At 52.9% G+C, this 22,182-nt stretch overlaps 1 protein-coding gene across 11 annotated transcripts in view; it reads left to right on the forward strand.

Moving 5' to 3' along the window:
- The window catches only part of KCNT1 (potassium sodium-activated channel subfamily T member 1), a 101,740-nt gene that overhangs the window by 54,491 nt on the left and 25,067 nt on the right, over positions 1–22,182 (forward strand). For 7 of the 11 annotated variants that reach the window (XM_064171438.1, XM_064171443.1, XM_064171440.1 and 4 more), the window contains exons 3-7: positions 17,006–17,085; positions 18,633–18,732; positions 21,001–21,057; positions 21,398–21,446; positions 21,951–22,010. In XM_064171438.1, the coding sequence (XP_064027508.1) occupies positions 17,006–17,085; positions 18,633–18,732; positions 21,001–21,057; positions 21,398–21,446; positions 21,951–22,010 (346 nt within the window). Of the gene's footprint in view, positions 1–6,484; positions 6,527–17,005; positions 17,086–18,632; positions 18,733–21,000; positions 21,058–21,397; positions 21,447–21,950; positions 22,011–22,182 lie in introns of all 11 variants that reach the window. The other 4 variants (XM_064171444.1, XM_064171447.1, XM_064171445.1 and 1 more) reach the window with 1 other exon arrangement.

Raw genomic sequence — 22,182 nt, forward strand, 5'->3', positions numbered from 1 at the left:
GCATTCCATTTGAACAGGACAAGAAACTTCTTTGCTGGAGCCCTGGAGGAGGCTGCCCAGGGAGGTTGTGGAGTCTCCTTCTCTGGAAAGATTCCAAACCCAGCTGGACATTGTGATCCTGGGCAGGCTGCTGTGGGTGACCCTGTTTTAGCGGGGGGGGGTGGAGTCAGTGATCTCCAGAGGTCCCTTCCAACCCCTACTGCTTTCTGACACTGTGCATTAGGGCTTTTTTTTTGCCCAGCAAGCAGAGTCCAGTGCCCTGGCTTGGCAGCTCCCACTCCTCTGGGAAAGCAAAAACTCTGGAAGGTAATTGCTGAGCATGCCAGGAACTGCTGGGCACTGGGCTGGGCATGGCTTGTCTGGCTGCAATGGGCAGTGCTGCATTTGGCTCTGCAACTTGTTTATTTCAGGTGTGGTGTATCAGCAGTAGTGTGGCCAGCCAGGACCAGGGCTCAGCACTGGGGAGGCTGCACCTTGAATATTGGGTTCAGTTTTGGGCCACTCACTACAAGAAAAACGTTGAGGTGCTGGAGAAGGTGCAGAGAAGGATGATGTAGCTCATGAAAGTTCTGGAGAACAGGTCTGGTGAGGAGCAGCTGAGGGAACTGGAGGTGATTAGCCCAGAGAAAAGGAGGCTGAGTGGAGACCTCGTTGCTCTCTACAACTCCCTGAAAGGAGGTTGGAGCCAAGTGGGGGTTGGTCTCTTCTCCCAAGTAACAAGAGATAGGACAAGAGGAAATTGGCTCAGGTTGCACCAGAGGAGGGTTAGATTGAACACGAGGAACAATTTCTTCCCTGAAAGAGTTGTCAAGCCCTAGAACAGTCTGTCCAGAGTAGTGATGCAGTCCCCATCCTTGGAGGGATTTAAAAGCTGTGTAGATGTGGTGCTGGGGGACAGGGTTTAGTAGTGACCTGGTAGTGCTGGACTTGATTATCTGGAAGGTCTCTTCCAACCTAAACGATTCTGTGATCCTGTGATTCTATGATGTAGATTTTGCAGAAGGAATGCCAAGGAAAACCACCTCTGTGATTGATGAGGAGCCCCTTGAGGTGCCCATCGATGTGAGGGCAGCTGTGCTGCATGCCTGCTGCATGGCATGCATTGCTGCTGGTGGGGGTTGTTCGTGTAGCACTTCCTCAGACATCAGACAACTGTCAGTGTCTGCCTGAAGCAGTTGGTACCTTTCCTGGTTGCCCAGCAGCACAGTTTGCTGAGCTTCCTCTAGTCCAAGAGCACCAGGAGCTGGAGTCCCTTCCTTGGGGTCATCTCTGCTCTGTCCCGCAGCCAGGGAGGGAGGTTGTCCTTCCTCCGTGCTAAGCACGCATGTGTTGGCATCTTCCTCTCCCTGTCCCCTTCCTCTTGCTCTGTTCTTCTCCCCCTCTTAACTTTCTTTTTTTGTCTCCTCCCATCTGTCCTTCTCACATCAGGCTATTTTGGGGGATGAGTTTCTCACTGTCAATATGGTAGGAACCGTGGTGCATCTCGTGTCTTAGAGGATGAACAATGCTTTGGGAGCCTTCTCAAGCAGTTACCTCACTTGGTTCATCTTAACCCCCATCCCTTGCCCTTGTCTCAGAGATGATTTTGAGACCAGGAGCTAACAAGCACTAAATTTGATGACTCTCTTCTCTATCTCAGAGCTGAAGTGGAGTGAAACTGAATCTCAGAGCCAGAGGAGAGTCATCAAATTTAGTGCTGTTCAGCCTCTGGTTTCAAAATGCCTCTGAGCCTTGCAGGTAGTGATTAAGCAGCCTGAAGCTGAGCGTCATTACTTGTGTCTTTGAAACTTCCTTGGGCTTTTAGTGAAAGCAGGGTTATTTTCTTTTTTTCACTTGAAGGTAATAGGAACTGCAGGACCCAAAGTGAAGTTTTACTACTTTTGATTTATCAAAATGCCTCTCAGGAAAATCAAGAAGCAGTGGCGCAGGCACGGAGCTGGCAGGGAGTAGGCTGGGAGGCAGCAGATCTCTGTGTGAGCCCAGCTGAGCTGCTGCTGTGCTTTTCTCCACCTGATCACCTAGAGCAGTTGAAGCACAGGCACAGTATTAGCCTCTAATGATCTGCGTGAGGCAGATGAGCCAAATGCCACCCAGGTCCTGCAGTGCCCTGGCAGAGCTGGGAGAGGAGCTAGGGCTCAGGTTGGCTGCTTTTCCTTCCCAGGAGCAAAGGGCACCAGGTCTGCAGCCCAGATCCTGCCCAGACAGGAGAGCTGCTGGAGCCAGAGCTGAGGGGACAGCAAGATCATGAGCCAGCAATGTGCCCTTGTGGCCAAGAAGGCAAGTGGCCTCTTAAGAAGAGTGTGGCCACCATGTGGAGGGAGGTTCTCACCTCTACTCTGCCCTAGTAAGGCCACATCTGGAGTACAGGCTCCAGTTCTGGGCTCCCCAGTTCAAGAGAGTCCCAGTGGAGGCTCCAAAGATGCTGAGGGACCTGGAGCATCTCTGTGAGGAGGGGAAAGGTTGAGAGACCTGGGGCTGTTTAGCCTGGAGGGGAGCAGGTTGAGAGGGAATCTTCTCAGTGCTCAGCAAGAGCTAAAGAGTGGGAGACAAGGGGATGGGGACAGACACTTTTCAGTGGTGGCCAAGGACAAGATAAGGAGCAATGGCACAAACTGGAACCCAGGAGCTTCCATCTGAAGAGGGGGAGAAATTTCTTTGCCATGAGGGTGCTGGAGCAGGCTGCCCAGAGAGGCTGTGGAGTCTCTTTCTCTGGAGAGATTCCAAACGTGCCTGGACATTGTGTTCCTGGGCAAGCAGCCCTTGGTTTAGCAGTGGGTTTGGACTAGATGATCTCTAGAGGTCCCTTCCAACCCCCAGCGTGGCATGAGGCAGGAGGGGTTGAAAAGGTGGCTGCTCAGCCAAGGAGCTGCTGTGCAGTGTGGGTGGGCAGGAGATTGCTCTCTCCTGTACATAACCAACTCTTTTTAGTGGCTTTTGTTCTAATAATAAATGCACCATTGTCTCTTCACCTTCTAATAAAACCTTTCCATTCTGGAAAGGGCTGCAGCTTGAAAGGCACTGACAGGCCTGTCTTTGTAGCTGTGAAGTTTCTTCCCCCTCTGCTCCTCTCCTTTCTCTCCTCCTTCCCTGCTCTGCCCTGCTCTCAAGGAGATGCTGCTGGAGCCAGCTGAGAGCTTAGCATCGTGGTCTAATGGTTTGCAGGACCAAGACAAGGAGCCTTGGCTTTCCTTGTCCTGGTAACAGAGCCTGGACTCCAGAGGGGAGGGAAAGTTCAGCTCACTCCCTATGGCAGAGTTCTTGTCCATGGTAGGAATGAGTCAAGGTTTATCTGCACAAGGTAATCAGGGGGGGCAGATCTGGATGGAATTAAGAAGTGGATTTAAAGTAGCTTATCTAAAGCCCATTAAAAGCCCATGGAACCTTCCTGCCTCAGCTAAGTGGCTTTAATTCTGCCTGTTGTAAATCTACTCTTCTCTTGCAAGTGACACTGCACAAAAGGGTTCACACTGTTCTGCTAATCCCCTCCAGCAGTTAACCTGCATTAATGGTCAGATAAGTGACTCTGCAGAGAAGTCCTCAAAGGCTGGGCTGGGACTGATGAGGAGCAGCAGAGGGAAGATGCTTGTACAGCCTCTCCCCTGCTGGGTTAGACTCCTACTTGTCAAGGTTTTGGGGGGACCTAGCAAACAAGTCTTCAGATGAGAAGTGGAGTGATTTGGGGGAGCTTGGGTGGGTTTCATTTTGGTTTGTTGGGTTTTTTTCCTTCATATTTTCTCAACATTTGGACTGCTTATGAGCATTTGGGTGACAGGTGGGAAGAAGGAGATGTTTCAGTGTCCCTGGAGGTGTTCAAGAAAAGACTGGCTGAGGCACTTAGTGCCATGATCTAGTTGATTGGATAGAGCTGCGTGCTAGGTTGGGCTGGATGATCTTGGAGATCTCTTCCAGCCTGATTGATTCTATGATCTCAGGGCCACTTCTGTGCTCTGCACAAAGCAATCCATTCCCTTGGAAGCTGAAGTCACCCTCGTTGTTACTATGTTATCATGTGTGCTTTAACTGTGGCACAGAGCGCCCAAAGCTACTGCTGGGGAGGTTTATGGTCTGCCTGTCCCATTGGAGTCCCTTTTATTCGTGGTGCCTTTTTTGTGAGTGGGATGTTTATTCATGTCCTGGCTTGCTTGTATGGGGCAGGTGTCCTAGGAAGCATCTCAGCTCATCCCAGTGCTCCAGGACCCACAATGATGCCAGACTTCTAGTGTCTGTAGGACCCCATCAAGTTCATAGAATCAACCAGGTTGGAAGAGACCTCCAAGATCATCCAGTCCAGCCTAGCACCCAGCCCTATCCAATCAACCAGACCAAATGTGCCCTTGCTTGATTAAATGTTCTCTTGCTGTTTGGTTTTCAAGAGTGTTCTTCTGCACTGGGGAGCTGCAGGTGAAACAAGCCCCTGTCTGTGCAGGCTTCCCGGTTGCCAGCTGGCAGTGTGTTAGGAGAAAACAAAATCATTTGCTCTTTCTTCCCCATAAGCATCTCAGCGAGGCATAAAATGGTCCTGTGCAAAACCAAATGCACATGGAGGGGCTCGAAGGGCCCCTGGTGCTCATGTGGGATAATCCAGTTTGGCAGGAGGGAGGCTGATCCACAGCAGGGCTGCTTCCTGGGGCTGTGCTTGCCTCTGCTTTGCAGCTGGAGCAAGTCTGGGCTTGTTTGTCATTAATAACTGCCAGGGCTGCTCCGAGGGACAGGGCAGCTGATAGACCTCCCCTCCAGGCTCGTTATGGCTGGGAGATGACACAAGAGACCATTTGGGTTTGAACTACCTTACTGCTCTGTGCGGGTCACACCAGCAAGCTAAAAATGATCAGGGCAGAGAGGGTAAGTTTGTGGCTTGCTTTCTGGAAGCAGGTTATTTGTGGATGATCACAGAGTTGTTTCAGTTGGAGAGAGCTCTAAGGTCATTGAGTTCAGCTGTCACCCTGACACCACTACGGCTGTTAAACCCCAAGTGCCATGTCTACATGGCTTTTGAACACCTCCAGGGGTGGGTTCTCCACACTGCCCTGGGCAGCCTGGGTGTGTAGCTCCAGCTTGGGGCTGCTGGGCTGTCTGCAGGACCCTCCTTATGCTCCTCAGGGGCCAGGAGCAGTGACAGAGGCTTGGCCAGGGCTAAGCCTGCGGAGCAGAGCTGGGAGTCCCCAGCTTTCCCCACAAGCAGCCCCAGCACCTCCTGAGCAGCTCCCCAAGACAGGCTCGTTGGGACGTGGGGCTGTGTGGGAGCAGCTTGTCTAGACGGAGCAGCTCTGCGGCACCCACGCCAGCTCCCCAGCTCCCTTCTTCCCAAGTTGAGCATCTCCCATGGGTCTTCTGAGTGTAACGTGGGGGGATATCACTGTCAGTGTCACCCAGAGTGGTGGCTGTTGCCAGCACAGGCTGTGCTCTCTGCAGGAGGTTCAGCTGTGGGGTGATGAGCTCTTCCTTGCAGCCTTTGCACAGATAATAGAAGCAGAATAGTAGGAAAGTAAATCATGTTGTAGGGAGGTAGCTCTGTGTGCCTTGTAGCTGAGGGATGAGGAAGCTTTCCCTTGGACTTGCAGATTAATTAAAATGTGTATTTATTGCTTTTATTTAGTTTGAACTATGCTGGAGTGCTGTGCACACATAAAGCACAGAGGAAAAGGAAAGAAAAGCCTTTATGAGCTGCAGCTGCCCTCTTTGCTTTGGTTGTATTTCTCAGTTGTCCAGACTCATGTTAAATAAAGGCAGGAATGAGGGCACTGGGAGGCAGGGGAGGGCTTCAGCTCCAGCTCAGGCAGGTTCAGCCAGTGCCCATGGTGTGGGGACCCCACAGCCACCCATGGGGATGGGTTTGTCTTATAGAGAGCTTCATTTTTGCAAGAGGAGTTTTTTTCCTTCTCAGCTGCATTCCCTAGTGCTGTGCTGTAGGATGCACAGTACACGAGCACAGTCCCTTCTCCTTCTACCCACTCTTGTACATCTTCATGTCGTTCCTTCTCCCCCTGCCATGGCCTCCTGTGCTACTTCCATGACTCCTTTCTGTTCTTTTATCCTTTTGTTCGTTTGTTTCCCTCCTCCTGGTCACCAGCAGGGTCTGTAAAATCCACTCTGTGAAGGTCTGTGTAGGAGAAACCCAATGTCTGGCTCCTAAACCAACCCAAAGCAGCATCCCTCAGCATCTAAATTGCCCCAGAACATGACAGGGATCTGGGACAGATCAGTGATGCTTCTGGAAGACTCGTTAAAAAACACACAAAAAAAGCATGAAAAAAACTTTTATCTGTGAAACTGAGACCTTAAAGGAGCTGCACACTGCCAGAGCCACCAAAGCATCACCAGGTCCCCACTGTCCCCAGCCTGGGAACCTCAGCCCCCAGGCAAGCCCTTGGGCCGTTGTCTCTCCAATGCTGACGTTCCCCATGGCACAGCTCTGGCTGTCCCAGCAGTTTGTGCCCAGCAGCTGTACCTGTCCCTCACCTCCTGTGATGCTCTCACTCTGTAGGCCTCACGCTGAAGACTTCAGCATGGATTCCTCCTTCTCACAGTAAGTTCACTGCATGCATTTCCCCGTGCTGGAGCTGGGGAGGGGGTGAGGGCTGCTGTGACACCGTTGGCCCCCGGCACCATCACTCTTCCAGCAGGGACAAGCCAACCATGCTCTCCAGAGAGCAAAAGCCCCTTGTGGTGTTTGGGTGGTGCATGGTGCATGGAGTCTTGTGGACCAGATGTGCTGGGTAGTTAGAATCACAGAATGGTAGGGGTTGGGAGGGACCTCTGGAGGTCATCCTGTCCAACATCCCTGCCAGAGCAGCATCACCCAGGGCAGGGCATGCAGGAACACATCCAGGTGTCTGTGTAAGTCAGCAGTATCCCAGTCCTGCTGTATTCTCATGGTGATAAACCCCCCAGATTGCTGCAAACACAGCACCACAGCAGAGCTGACAGCTTGATGCTCAAGCACCCTGAAAGTAACTACTGGTGAAAATTTCCAGTCAGCACCAGAAAATATCCAAAGCCAGATGAGGTTGGTCTTTTGCTGCTCTTGGCACCAAGCAGTTGTGTGTGCAACCAGCAAACCCCTGTGAGAGGGCAGTGGTTCTCACCGTGGGGAGAGCTGGCTACCCTCAGAGACAGAGAAGTTTCCTGGGGAAGAAGTGATGTCCCTGGCAGCAAATTGATGATTATCCATTAACGATGAGCTCCCTGTGCAGGCTCTAATTAACCAATCCAGATTCATCAGCAGCAGCAATTACAGGAGCAGGCTCATGAATTGTCAGGCTCCAATGTTGCAAAACAAATAAGCCCAACAAAACACAGCGTGTTACTCCAGTGCCTCTTCTCTTTGTGGCCTTTCATCTTCTTTATTACTGTTGTTTTATTAAGGCCAAGTGGTGCCACTGCCTGGCCAAGAGCAGCCTGGGGCTAGGGCTGGGGCTGCTCCGTGCCTCCACGAGGCTGCTGAGACCTTGGATGATGATTTGAGGGATGAGCGTGTCCTTACAGAGCACAGGATTGAGGATGTGTGTCCTTGCACAGTGATGAGCAAGAGGTCTCTGGTCCAACAGGAGTGACCTGGATCAGCTCCCCCCCATCATGTTAGCAGAGCCTTTTCTGACAGGACAAGTGGTGGTGGTTTTAAACTAAAAGAAGGAGATTTGGACTGGAGAGGTGGAAGACATCTTTTACACCGAGGGTGGTGAGATGCTGTCCCAGGTTGCACAGAGAGGTGAGAGGTGCCTCATCCCTGGAACTGTCCCAGGGATGGTTGTCTGGGGCTCTGAGCCACCTGCTGTAGTTGCAGATGTCCCTGCTGAGTGCAAGGGGCTTGGCCTAGATGAGCTTTAAAGGTTCTAACTCAGATCTTTCTGTGATTCTATTACCAGTGCTGGGTTACAGGTTGGACCTGGAGATCGTAATGGTCTCTTCCAGCCAAAATGATTCTGTGACTGTGTGACAATACATCCCAGCTGGCAGGGCTCTCTGTCCTACCTGGCTCAGCTCCCAGCTTTAGAAGCAGGCTGTGGACCAGGGACCACTCTCCAGCTTGCTGCAGACAGCTCTGTTGGGTTGCACTCAGACGTGGAATGAAACCCCTAAGTGTTCCCCTGTCTTCTCTCACACGTGCTCTCCTTGAGCCACCTTGCCATAGTGCACACATCTATGCAAGTGCCATCCCCTGGGATGGTCCCATGCCAGGGTTCCCTGCCTGGGGAGGCACCCTAGAACTGAACTCGGGTTTTGAGGAGAGCAAGATGCTGCCTGGTCAGTGCCCCAGGGCCAGCCCTGCAGTGCATCACCACCCCTTGCTCTTTGGCACTGAGAGTACTTGCATGGAGATGTCTGAACTCAGCCCTGGTGAGGCCACACCTCGAATACTGGGTTCAGTTTTGGGTTCCTCACTCCAAGAAGGACATTGGGGTTATGGAGCAGGTCCAGAGAAGGGAAATGAAGCTGGTGAAGGGTCTGGAGAACAGGGCTGGTGGGGAGTGGCTGAGGGAACTGGGAGTGTTTAGTCGTGAGAAAAGGAGGCTCAGGAGACCTTCTTGCTCTCTAAACTCCCTGAAAGGAGGTTGGAGTGAGGTGGAGGTTAGTCTGTGCAACCAGGTAACAGTGACAGAACAGGAGGAAATGACCTCAAGTTGTGCCAAGGGAAGGTTGGATTGGAATGAGGAAGAATTTATTCACTGAAGGGGTTCTCAGGCATTGGAACAGGCTGCCCAGGGAGGTGGTGGAGTCGTGCCCCCCCCAGCTCAAGAGATTAGAGAGCTGTGTGTTTAGGGCTAGGATTTTGTCAGAGACCTGTCAGTGTTAGGATAATGATTTGATTTGATCTTAAAGGTCGTTTCCAACCTAGGCAGTGCTGTGATTCTGTGGTCTTTAAGTCCAAGTTGTGACAGCAGCCCCACTGCCTCCAGCACTCTGTTTGGTGCCTGCAAATGAGCTGCTGAATGGAGCTGCAGAGGGATTTTGTCTGCCTTCAGGGAGTGGGGAAGTGGTAAAAATCCCAGTTCCGTTGCAGTGTCCTCCCAGTGGAACAATCCCAACCAACCAGGCAAACAGAAACTAGGAACGAGTAGTCCAGCAGCAGATTTCTTTCGGGTTACTGCAGATTCCTGAAGCCCTTCCTGCAGCCTGTGCCAGGGCTGGACAACTCCCAGCTCAGTGGAGCTGTTGTGGTGCCTCCTGCCCTGTCTGCATCCCACCAAGTTCAGGGCAGTGCCCATCTCACAGAGTGAGACAGGTGGCCGTGAGGACTGGGCTGTGAAGCCAGCCTCAGGCTTGGGAAGGGTTTTGCAGAAGTGGCTGCTTACAGCTGGCTTTTTATCCCCCAGAAAGCAAAACTGCAGTGTTGCTGCTGGAGCTAGGGTGGCATTACCTGGCATCCTACTGGGTTTCATTTGCTGCAGAGTGGTTGGCAACATCTCTCCTTTCTTTGGGCAACAATCACACTCCATAATACAGCAGGAGGTGCCTGTTTCTCTTCCCTGTTTCTTTTGCCTGTTTCTTTTTTCTGTCTTTTTTCTTTTTCACATTTATTCCCATGGTAAATGCATGAAATCTGGAAGAAACAAGTTTTTGAGCTGGTCCTAGGGGGAATGCATGCCACAGCAGCCTGGTTCCCTGTGCAGCTTGTCTATTGCTGTGAGACTCACTTTTGTTAATCACAGAATCAGAATCACAGGATTAACCAGGTTGGAAAAAGACCTCTGAGATCATGGAGTCCAACCAATCACCTAACCCTTCTAATTAACTAAACCATGGCACTGAGTGCCTCACCCAGCCTCCTCTTAAACACCTCTGGAGATGGTGACTCCACCGCCTCCCCAGGCAGCCCATTCCAATGCCAATCACTCATTCTGTGTAGAGCTTCTTCCTATCATCCAGCCTACACCTGCCCTGGCATGGCTTGAGACTGTGTCCTCTTGTTCTGTCCCTGGGTGCCTGGGAGAAGAGACCATGGCTGCTGCCATGATCCATGGGGATTGCCTGGGCCTCTGCAGAAAGAGTGGGGAGTGGCTTCAGCATCACATCTCCTAAGGTATGGAGAGAAGAGCATGTCTTAGAGAGTGGTCAGGTCTCCCCTTTGCAGCAGCTGACCTTTTGGACCAGGCAGCCTCTCCCACTGGTCTCCCAGGTGTTATCAGGTGCCTCCCAGGTGCTGGAACCTGCTCTTCTGCTCCCAGCCCGTTGCCCTGACACAGGCCACTCCTCTCCCCCTCCCTCCATGGGTCAGCTGTGTTGGCTGGAGGGAATGCTCTACCCCCAGAGCAAGGAGATATGAGCCAGCTCCCAGTCCCTCTCCAGCAGCTTTGTGCTTTCTTGTTTTAAAACAGTGTCAGAGTTCTATTGGAGAAGCTGCTGCAGTGAGGGATGGTCAGGGCTGTTGGAGAAGGCCCTGGGGAAGCTGACACATTCATGGAGGAAGCTCCAGGCCATGGTGTTGGTGAGCATGCTGGCTTGGGGGGAGATTGACTACATGTCCAGCCCTGTTTGCCTTCTAGCATGGCATCAATCCTGCAGGGCTTCCGTGCAGGAGGGGTGAACTTGTGCATCCCAAGGAGCAAATGATGCTGCAGCACCCTCTGAGCACCACTGCTCAGGCCACCATGAGCTCCCAGCCCAGCCTGGAGCCTGCAGATGAGGCACTGAAGCAAAATTAGACAGCAGATTTTGCAGAGCTCCAGTTGCAGGCTGCTTGGTGCACAGGGAGGATGCAGGGGACACTCCAGGCTGCAGTGGGAGATGCTTCCCAGAGCTGTGCAGCCCCAGGTGGTTTTCTGCAAGCTGCTGTGAGTGACCCTGCCTCAGCAGGGTGTTGGGCTGGATGATCTGGTGAGAAAAAGCCTGGATGAGGCACTTAGTGCCATGGTCTAGTTGGTTGGACAAGGCTGGGTGATAGGTTGGGCTGGATGAGCTTGGAGGTCTCTTCCAACCTGCTTGATTTTATGATCTCCAGAAGTTCCTTCCAACCCACACCATGGGGGGGCTGGATGATTCTGTGTCTCCATGAAGCTGTTCCCTTACATGCTTGCCTTGTCAAAGCCCACAGCTCCCCTCCTTTGACTGATTGTTCAATTACTGCTTGGTGAGCCTAGGGGCAGCTTGTTCCCTGTTTCTCACTTTGGCAGGCAGCCAGCCATGCAGTTATTCCCCCTTTCCATCCTAAAACCCTGTGCTGGGATCAGCCTAGTGCACCAGCAAGCCAGGAGCTGCGGTGGGAAGGGTCGTAGCTGTCCCCCATCCTCTGTTCACCTCAGGGTAGATGGCAACTTAGGTCACAGAGGTGGTGTCCTGTATGCAAAACTCAACTTGGTGTCACCATCTGGCTGTATCCAAATGTCTGTTGTCATCAAGGAAACAGGGGAAGGAAAGGAAAGAGCATCTCTGAAGCAAAACAGGAGGTTGGCAGCTGCAGGGGATGTCTGTCAGGGTAATCTGTGTGGTTGCCATCAGCAGGTGCCTCAAGCTGGCTGATTTGGTGGTTTGGGAAGGATCTTATGGTAGCCTTTCAGTACTTAAAGGGGTCTGTAAGAAAGATGAGGACAGACTATTTAGCAGATTCTGTTGTGACAGGACAAGGAAGGTGGTGGTGGTGGTGGTTTCAAACTAAGGGAGATTTATAGTGGATACAAGGAAGAAACTGTTCACAATGAGGATGGTGAGACACTGCCCCAGGTTGCCCATCCCTGGAACCATTCCAGGTCAGGTTGTTTGGCGCTCTGAGCAACCTGCTGTAGTTGCAGGTGTTCCTGCTGACTGCAGGGGGCTGGACCTTTAAAGGTCCCTTCCCAGCCAAACCAGCCAATGTTTCTATGGGTCTGTGGCTTTTGGCCTTTGCTCAGCATCCTCTGACGTTCCGCAGTGTCCAGCTGGCAGCAACTGGCACCCTGCTGCCCTGAGCCCTTCTCTGGAATGCAGCAGGGTGACTCTGGTCGGTGTCCTGGCACAGCAGTGGCAGCTCACTCTCCTGGCTGGCCAGTGGGGTTTGGCTCTGTCTCAGTTTTCATGCCATGCTCAGCAGCTGTCACATGCCTCAGGGCCCAGAGGGGACCTGCCTGTGCCCAACTGCTCATGTAAGCCTCCCGGGTGTGCAGAGCTCAGGGGGTACATCTGTCTGCATTACCCCAGCGTGGGGCTGCCTGTGGGTTGCTGTTTTTCATGGTTTACATGGTTTAAGGGGGGTTGTTTGTCCCCAGCTCTCTGGGGAAGGCACACATACAGAGCTGGGGCTGTGCCTCTCCCTGGCTATTTTAGTGCCGGTTGAGCTGAGCTGGGCTGTGCTCCTCCTGGTCCTGCAACCTGCACTTCTCTGAACAAACTATTGTGTCTTTTTTTGGGAGCTCATCATCTTGGAACAAATTGCCTCTAATCTTAGATTAATAAAGTACAATAAATAACTGAGCAAAGCAAATGAAATTGCTGAGGCATTATGAAGTGCATAATAGCAGTAATTACACTTCCAAGCCGAGGGCTTGCAACTGAACTTGTGCTGTGGTGATCATCTGCATGGCTGGGGAGCTTCAGCCAAAACGAGGTGAAGGGAGCAAGGTTCTGCCTGCTCCCTTCCTGCACAGCATCCACTGCCTGCACCCACGGGTACTGCCCAAGCTGCACTGACACTGTGCTGCCTGGCTGGGGCTGGGTTAATGGGAGGGACACTGAGCCAGCACGAAGGATGCCTGGTGGCAGAGAGGGATGCCCAACCCTGGCGGCTTGGAAGGGGCAGTTTGAATGGTCCAGTTTGGTTGAGCTGCTGTGAAGGGAGAGCCTGTCAGGGGGTGTGTGTTTTGGGGTGGGAAAGCAGTCAGAGTTTAGCTTGATTTGTATTTGAAGTTAACTGACAAGAAAATTAGAGGGTTTATTTTAGATTATATCATCTCCTTCCCTCAGCTGGAAACGGAGTAGGAGCTTCGGTACTTTCTGTTGGTTGCTGCTGCCTGGTGAAAGCCTTCACTTGTTCAGCTGTGGGTTGGCTCTGAGGTGTTGGATTAATGTGCAAAACAGGAGCCAGCACTGGAGTGGCAGTGCCCTGGTCCCTCTCATGCAAGCCCTTGCTCTGCTCTACTTCCTCCTCCAGACAGAATCCCTGTGGGATGGTTACAGAATCACAGAATTCACTGGGCTGGCAGGGCTGCATCTTGTCCAGCCTCCCTGCAGTGGGCAGGGACATCACCAACTGGATCAGCGCTCAGGGCCCCAGCAAGTTTGGCCACAATGTGTGCCAGGGCTGAGCAGGACATCACTGGGGTCATGACTGTGGACCTCCATAGAGCTCCAGGGGCTCAGCCTGGTTAGCAGCAAGGACAGGCAGTCTGCACAGGAGCATGTTCTTCCTGCATGCTTGTATTTCTTCATCTCTTTGCAGTGATAAATAACCCTCCTTCCTCCCCAGGACCTGCTTTAGCTGCTTTCCAAGTGTTTCGTCTTCTTCCTGCAGCCCTTGTGATGGATGAACACTTGGGCTACTTTGTCATAAAAAAGTTAGATCTCTTCTAATCATTCCATCCTTTTATTCACCAGCATTTATATTCACAGTCTCGAGGTGGGCTGCAGTTGCTCTAGATCAGCAAACCATCTGTCTGGCGACAGAGATTTATGTTGCTGTTTGTTCCTCGGGTACGGAGGCGAATGTCTGGGAGAGGAATCGTGCTCCATGAAGTCTCCCTCGCCTCGATGTGCTGGGTCCTCAGGGATGCTAATGAATGGGGTGCCCAGTGCTCCCCACTGAGCTGAAGGCCAGCTCCTGGCATTTCCTGGGCGTTTTTAATAAGGAGAAGGAGCAGTTAGCCTGTGGGGGCAGTGTCATGAGCAGTTGTGCCAGCTGATTTATGCCCTGGCACAGATAAGTTATTTGCCAAGCCTGGCTTTGGAAAGGATCGATTTTAAGAGGCATTAAAGCTGTGTTACAGATCTTGTGGCTGCTGCTCCACACCATGCTCCTAAATCCTTCTGCCTGCTCCTCAGCACTGGCTGTCCCTTCTCCCTTCTCATAAGGCTGGTTAGCATGCACCAGGTTTGGTGCAAAGCCCCTGCTGGGCACCCTCCTTGCCCCTCAGGCTGGCAGGTCCCCATGAGCATCAGAGCTGCAGGGGAGATGCAGGCTCAGCTCCTGTCCCTGCTGCTGTCCCCAGATGGGGGCATCTGGGATGAGCTGAAACTGCACAGGTGCTGCTCTGGGTGCACTGCACAGTGTCAGAAGGATGGGGCCAGTCTTTTTTCAGTGGTACCCAGTAACAGGACAAGCAGTGATCACAAACTGGAACCCAGAAGGTTCCATCTGAGCAGGAGAGACTTTGGTGTGAGGGTGCTGGAGCCCTGGAGAAGGCTGCCCAGAGAGGTTGTGGAGTCTCCTCCTCTGGAGAGATTCCAAACCTGCCTGGGCATTGTGATCCTGGGCAAGCTGCTGCAGGTGCCCCTGATTTAGCAGGAGGGGTGGGTTTAGTGATCTCCAGAGGTCCCTTCCAGTTCCCACTGTTCTGGGATCGTGTGAGTCTGTGATTTGTGTTGTAGCATTTTCTTCAGGTGATGCTGTGGAACACCCTGGTGAGGAGTGATGTGCTCACACTGCTGCTGCTGGGTTTGCTCAGCACTGCCAGCCCTACCTGGGTGTCCTTCCCCTTGGCATTCTGACCAGTGCCAAATGCCTTAACAGAGGTTATTAGTGACTGCCCCACCGAGGCTGTTGGTTGTAGTCACCTCTGCTGTGGTGCTGCCTGGCGCATGACATCCTGCCAGGACTCAGGCAGGCACGGGGTCTGCAGAGGACAGGCCTGCAAGTGGTTGGCAAGAGCTCATTGTTTCTTTTCTGAACGAGACTCCTGATTTCTTTCCTTCCATCACCACCAGTGGGGACGAGGTGAATGCAGCATGGAGCCCCTTGGCTCTGCCCACGACAGTTCTGCAGTTGGAAGGGCTTTTATGGGTCCACCAGGCTGTCCTCTGTCCAGGCTGTGGTGCTTTGACAACATGAAGGAGATCCTGAAGAAGCTCTTGGAGCAGATCAGCCACCCCTAGCCTGTCACTAAGTTCCTGCCAGCCACCAAACCAGGCAGCTGCTGGTGGGTTCCTGCCATGTCACTCCAAGGAAACTTAAACCAGAAAGCAGCTACTGTCTCACTGCAGAATCGTGCAAAGTTTGACAGCTCATGTGAGATTTTATCCCAACTGTCCTGCCTGGGCTGATGAATTTCTCACTCTGTGCTTGCTTTTTGCACATAAGAGCCTTGTAAATTCAAAATCTGACTTAAGCCTGATAAGGGAGCCCATGAGAAGCCCTGAGGAGCACTCAAGGGTGTGCTATGCCTTTAATACACCAGGGTGTTTCTCCACTAGCAGCCAGGCTGGCTGTGAAAGGCAGTGAGTAGCAGCATGAAGGATTCCTGAGCAATGAGGGTCTCCTAAAATCCCTTCCCGATGTGCTGCCCTATCAGCTCAGCATGAGCACTCACTAAAGGTTTGTTTGCCCCTCTGTGGCCAGAGAGGAGCAGCTGCTTTCCAATAAATCAGGACTTGGTGAGGTGTGCCAGGCAGTGGGCACGGCTGGAGCTGGCACTGCGTGTGCTGGGGGCTTGCACAGGCGAAACTAAAGGGGGTGATGGGTTTAATGACTGTCACTGGGTGCTGGCTCACCTTGGTCCCTGCCTTGGCTTGGTGATACGCCTGATTAATGAGCTCTTGATGAGCTCTTTCAAGCAGTTAAAAAGATAGTAATAGTAGCAGCGCTCACTTAAGAGACCTGTTGACGGCAGCGGATTAGGGGAAACAGCTAATTCACGGCACTTAACTCCATTAGCAGCTGTAACTGCAAGGAGCAGGCTTTGTCTTGCTCAGAGCTGAAGCCGAGGCAGCAGGAAGCAATCCCTTTTCTCCTGCTCTTAACAGCCAGGAGTGTGATTTATAACCCTGCCCGGTGTGAGTGAGTTTGCAAAGGGCTGCAGGTGGTTGTAAAGTCACAGGAGAGTTGGGGGGAGGATGAGCTGAGCAGGGACTGGTCTGCCTGCTCCTTCATCTGGGTGTGCTCGATCCCGGACCTTGCTGGCATCCTTGGAGGGGAACCTCCAGCCGTGGTGAGCCTTTCCCCTGTCTGTGTGGTCATGGATGTCCACCCAGCATGGAGAGACTGGTGGAAGGGCTGCTGGTGGGGGTCAGTGGTGGAGACTGGAGCAGATGGCCTGTGGTGGTCCCAGTGGTGGAATGGACATTTTGAAGTTGACCTGCAGGTGTTTAAAAGACGTGGATCTGGTGCTGAGGGATGTGGTTTGGTGGGAGTAGCTTAGCAGTAGTGGTGGGATTGTGAGCTCTAGGTGAGAAGTTGGACTTGATCTCAAAGCTCTCTTCCAACCTCTACTGTTCTGTAATGCTGTGATTCCTCCTTGATGGTTTGCAGGGTGATTCTCTGCTGTGGCACTTTGTCCCTGTGCCACCAGCGGCTCCAAATGCCAAACGATGTTGGCTGGCAGCTCATGGGCTTTTCTGGAATGGACAAACGTGGTTTCTTAGCAACAAAGGGAGCTTTTCTCCTTTTAGATTAGATTTGGTTTTTAACAGCTTCCATGCTGAACATTGCTCCTGCCCAGGCAGGACCATGGCATGGGTGGAATGGGGACATGAACCTCGCTGTCTCCTGCTGTGCTGCAGCCATGAGGGGTTGGAGCAGATAAAGCTTTGCTGGAAGAGACTTCTCCCAGGCTTTGAACAGGGTAAAGTGTGTGGGGAAGGAGAAGTTTGCAAGTCCAGTGTCACCTGGTTGCACATGGAGGAAAGCAAAGCCCTCAGTGCAAATCAAGCCTGGTCCTGTGGGTCACATCTGCTGCTTTGGTAGTCATCGAAGTGCCACATCTTGGTGGCAGCAGTGATTTGGTGCTGTGGGAGCAGCTGGGAGCTGTGGGCTCAGCCTGAGCTCTGCTGTGGACTGCTCTGAGAGTGTCAACCGTTTGGGACAGGGGGAATGAGGCTCCTGGGGGGCTCTGGGTGTCCAACATGCCACCCCACTGACGGGTTCCTCTGGGTGCTTTCCCTGCAGGGTGCAGGTCGAGTTCTACGTGAACGAGAACACCTTCAAGGAGCGGCTGAAGCTCTTCTTCATCAAAAACCAGCGCTCGAGTGAGTGTGCCAGGAGCAGAGTGAGCGTCTGCTGGGAGAAACCAAGCCCTGCCCGAGCTCACAGCCACCCTCCCTCCTCGTGGGACGAGAAGCCATTGCCATCTGCTGGTGGCTGTTCCCTGTGTGTCCCCAGCGCTGCCCGTCCAGCCCAGGGCTGCTGCTGCCCTTTGGCCTTTCTGTTGGGTGGTGCCCAGCTTGCTTTGAGCGGAGGAGCTGCTGCCTGCTGCTTTTGCTTGCTGGGGATAAACACAGCACAGGAACTGGCTGGGACAAACTGGCCAGGAGCAGGATGGGCAGTGGGAGCTACCCGAGAAAGGGTCAGGGCTGGGGACATCACAGAGCTGGTGATGCTCTGGTGCCTGCAGAGAGGCGAGTGGCTGTGGGGACAGCCCAGGCAGGCTGTGATCTCCCCGCCCCTGCTCCAGCCAGCCAGATTAGCCTCCACTTGACTAATGGTGTTTTTATTTTCTTTCTCCAAGATGTCATTAGCTGTCTGGAGGGAGTCTGCTCGTTAATTTATACATTCGCATTTGCTTTCCCTCCCTGCATCCTGTCGCCTTGTTAAAGAGCTGGAGAGCAGCACCACAGGGTGCCTGCGGGGAAGTTTTTAATGAAAACGTGATAAATTCCTCACTTGTAATTTGAGTAACAGCCCAGGGAACGGGCCGAGGGGGGAGAGGGAGGCAGCAGCAGCAGCTTTTGCTCGCTGTCTCTCCTCCTGCAAGCTGCTTGCAGCGCAGGAAGCGAGGCACTGGCCTTGCCTGGTGCTTTTTAAAGGTTAATGCAGGGGATGCACTCCAGCAGCTCCCCAGTGCAGCAAGGAGCTGACTCAGCTTTAGTTAGTTCTCTATTAGTCTCCTATGTATCTGACATTAGGTAGGACGTGTAATGCTCTGGGCAAAGGGTGAGTAATGTTTATGTGCTGCCCGGGGGGAGGGGGTCCTGCAGCTCCCTTGGGGCTCAGAAGGGGTCCTGCAGGGTCCTGCAAAGCTTGTGGAGAGCTAAAGGGGCTGTGCTGTGGGTGCCCAGAATACATGGGCTGTATGGGGTGCCCTAGGTGCTGTGAGTGCCCAGGGTACATGAGGTGTATGGGGTGCCCTGGGTGCTGTGAGTGCCCAGGGTACATGGGGTGGATGGGGTGACTTGGGTGCCTGGGATGTTAGAGATACATGAAGTGCCCAGGGTACATGTGGTGTATGGGGTGCCCAGGGTACATGAGGTGTATGGGGTGCCCTGGGTGCTGTGAGTGCCCAGGGTACATGAGGTGTATGGGGTGCCTTGGGTGCTGTGAGTGCCCAGGGTACATGTGGTGTATGGGGTGCCCTGAGTGCTGTGAGTGCCCAGGGTACATGGGGTTTATGGGGTGCCCAGGGTGCTGTGAGTGCCCAGGGTACATGGGGTGACCTGGGTGCCTGGAGTATGAGCGATGCATGAAGTGCCCATGGTACATGGAGTGCCTGAGTTACCCAGGGTGCATGGGGTACAGGGAGTGCCCAGGATGCCTGTGAAGTGCTGCCTGGCCCACACCGTGCTGCCCTCTGCTGCAGGTCTGAGGATCCGGCTGTTCAACTTCTCACTGAAGCTGCTCACCTGCCTCCTGTACATTGTCCGTGTCCTGCTTGACAACCCCGAGGAAGGCATAGGCTGGTGAGTGCCATCGGTGCTGCCAGGCTCCCCGGCACACCCAGCGCAGTGGGGAGCGTGGATGCAGGGGCAGTGAAGATGCATGCCAGAGAGCTTTTCTCGCTCACAGGATGTCAGGGGTTGGAAGGGACCCAAAGAGATCATCGAGTCCAACCACCCTGCCAGAGCAGGACCATAATCTAGCTCAGGTCACAGAGGAACACGTCCAGACAGGCCTTGAAAGTCTCCAGAGGAGACTCTCTGGAGAGCCTGTTCCAGTGCTCTGTTACCCTTACAGTAAAGAAGTTCCTCCTTGCATTGAGGTGAAACCTTCTGTGCTGCAGCTTACATCCATTGCCCCTTGTCCTGTCATAGAATCAGGCTCTGAGGACCCTGTTCCAGTGCTCTGTGACCCTTCCAGTAAAGAGGTTCCTCCTTGCATCGAGGTGAAACCTTCTGTGCTGCAGCTTACATCCATTGCTCCTTGTCCTGTCATAGAATCAGGCTCTGAGGACCCTGTTCCAGTGCTCTGTGACCCTTCCAGTAAAGAGGTTCCTCCTTGCATCGAGGTGAAACCTCCTGTGCTGCAGCTTACATCCATTGCTCCTTGTCCTGTCACTCCAGCTGTTGCAATACATGGTTTAGCTAAGCTGGCTGGTCCTGGTGGGCTTTGCTCTCTACTCAGCCCCTGTAGGCAGGCATGTGGGGGGCTGGTGGCCCTGCACAGTGCATGGCAATACTCAGAGACACATTCATGCCAAACGCTGTCTGGCTCTGATGATCAGGGGTGCAGAGTGGAGTCAGACAGGCAACAGCTCACGATTTGAGTGCATCACTGTGCAAATGCTTTCTGAATCCTGATGCCCTTGGAGACACTTCTGCTAAATCCCATTTAAGTGTTTGGGGAGGGAATATGTTTTGCCATTTAGATCCCCAAGGTGACAGATGATTGCATACATCAGCTTTGCTCTCTGTTTCAGCGTAAGCCTATTTTTAATATGTCCTTGCTTTGTTTAGCTCATCTACAGTGTGGGGTTGTGTTTTCTTTTCTTCCCCCCCCCAAGAGCTAAGGAGAATTAGCAATTTGATTTTCTCTTTCTAAAGGTTGCAGACTACTAAGTACATCTGCGTGGTCCTAAAGCAGTTTCAAGCCTGTGAGGATTAAACGTGACACAGGCACACATCCTGGAAAAGTTTCAAGGAAGTTCACTTTCCTGAGGGGGTGTGGTAAAATCAGTGTTGGCCAGTGGGCATGCACCCCTGGCAGCAAGGCAGGGAGAGAGAGTCATAGAATGAGTTGATTTAGAAGGGACTTTAAAGGTAGTCTAGTTCCAAACGCCCTGACACAGCCTGATTCAGCCTGGTCTTAAACCCATCCAGAATGTCTTTAGGCAGCCATTAGGCTCTGTCCCTGGAGGTATCACAGTGTCATCAGGGTTGGAAGAGACCTCACAGATCATCAAGTCCAACCCTTTACCACAGGTGTTTAAGGCCAGGCTGGATGGGGCTCTGGCCAGCCTGATGTAGGGTAGGGTGTCCCTGCCCATGGCAGGGGAGTTGGAACTAATGATCTTTGTGGTCCCTTCCAACCCTGACTGATTCTATGGTTCTGTGATTCTAACCTGTTCCAGTGTCTCACCACCCTTGTAGCAAAGAACTTCCTCCTAATGTCCAATCTAAATCTGCTCTGATGTAGTTTCAAACCATTGCTTTCTGTCCTGTCACCACAGGCCTTTATGAAAAGTCCCTCTCTAGCTTTCCTGTAGGGCTCCTCCAGGTACTGGAAGGCAGCTCTAAGGTCTCTCCAGAGCCTTCTCTTCTCCATGCTGAACAGCCCCAATTCCCTCAGCTTGTCCTCATAGGAGAAGTGCTCCAGCTCTGATCAGCTTTGTGACCTCCTTGCAACCCTCTTCAAGAGATCCATATCCTTCTTGTGCTGGACACAGTGCTCCAGGTGGGATCTCACCAGAGCAGAGAGACAGAATCTCCTCCCTTGACCTGCTGGCTGCACATCTTTTGATGCAGCTGAGGATATGGTTTGCTTTTTGGGCTGTCAGTGCACGTTGCTGGCTTGTATTAAGTGCCTTGTCCACCCCCAGGTCCTTCTCTGCAGGGCTGCTGTGGAAAGCCCTGGCTGTACAGACCACTGTGTGTTTGGATCTACAGAAGTGTGGTCCAGGGGCCTCTCCCAGAAGCAGGGCACAGTGGTGAGGACACCCTGTGAGTCCATACCAGCATCCCTTTTCCTTCCTCCTCCACTGACTGCTTTTCCCTGTTTGTTTCTTCTCCTAGCTGGGAATGTGAGAAGCAAAATTACAGCACATTCAACCAGTCCACAAAGATAAACTGGTGAGTCAAGTCTTGCTCCACTGTTGAGCTTTGGTTCTGCTGGGTCACAGGGATGCAGTGATGGACATTGTTGGTGCTGGCAGCTGTGATCAAGGTCCTGCTCAAGGGATATGGAGCAGCATCCCAGGATTGAATCAACTGGCACATGCTGCAGCTGCACTTTTGGGAATGGCTCACTCCCAGCGTAGAGGCTGCTTGAATAAATGGTGCAGTAAGGAGCACCAGTACCAGTCCTGTGCTGGGTCCTGCATCAGGGATGGCCTCAGGCTGGCATTCAGTGTGGGCTGAAGGCACTGCTGGTTGGGCTACAATTTAGATCCATTTTCAATTTTCTTTGCAGGTCACACATCTTCTGGGTGGACAGGAAAATGCCCCTGTGGGCTGTGCAGGTGAGTGCCCAGACCCCAAGCAGGAGTACTCAGGATCTGGTGTTTGGTCTCTGCTGCCAGCAGGTCTCTGGGCATCCTCTGCCCACAGCAGGGAGGGGCAATGGCTTCTCCTGGGCCAGCAGAGCTGGGGCTAATGCTGGGATCAGCCATGTGGCCTTGGGTGAAAATCCTGGGGGCTGACAGGAGAGGATGAGCTGTAGGAAGATAAAACCGTGACGGTGGCTCAGCTCCTGGAGGCACCTGTACCTGTACCAGGCTGTTTGCAGGCTGGGCAGCTGACTGGGGAATCATTTGCAGCAGAGTTTTGCTCAGGGCTCCCTGCAGACCCCTGGCTGGCAGATACTCACCTGTCTAAACAGATGCAGGGAAAGCAGACAAACAGTCCCTCCTCTGTGATACCCACGGGCTTCTCACCACCCCAGCAGGGAGGGCTTAGCAGAGCTCTGATCAGCTGCCTCTGCACCGAGGGAGCCCTCAGCAGCCTTTGCCTGTCTGTCTCTGCAGGTCAGCATCGCTTTAATCAGCTTTCTGGAGACCATGCTGCTCATCTATCTCAGCTACAAGGTGAGTGCCATGGGGCAGGCAATGCACAGTGATGCTCAGACCTGGGTCTGAACCCCTGCTGCGAATTCATTTCTTCTGAGCTGCTTGAAGCTGAACCATCCCGAGAGGATGTCTGGCTCGGTGATGTCTGCTGGCTGCGGCTGTTTTCCTTTCTCATTTCCCCTTAGGCTAC

This window comes from Pogoniulus pusillus, chromosome 35 (assembly GCF_015220805.1).
Source record: "Pogoniulus pusillus isolate bPogPus1 chromosome 35, bPogPus1.pri, whole genome shotgun sequence".
Taxonomy (NCBI): Eukaryota; Metazoa; Chordata; class Aves; order Piciformes; family Lybiidae; genus Pogoniulus; species Pogoniulus pusillus.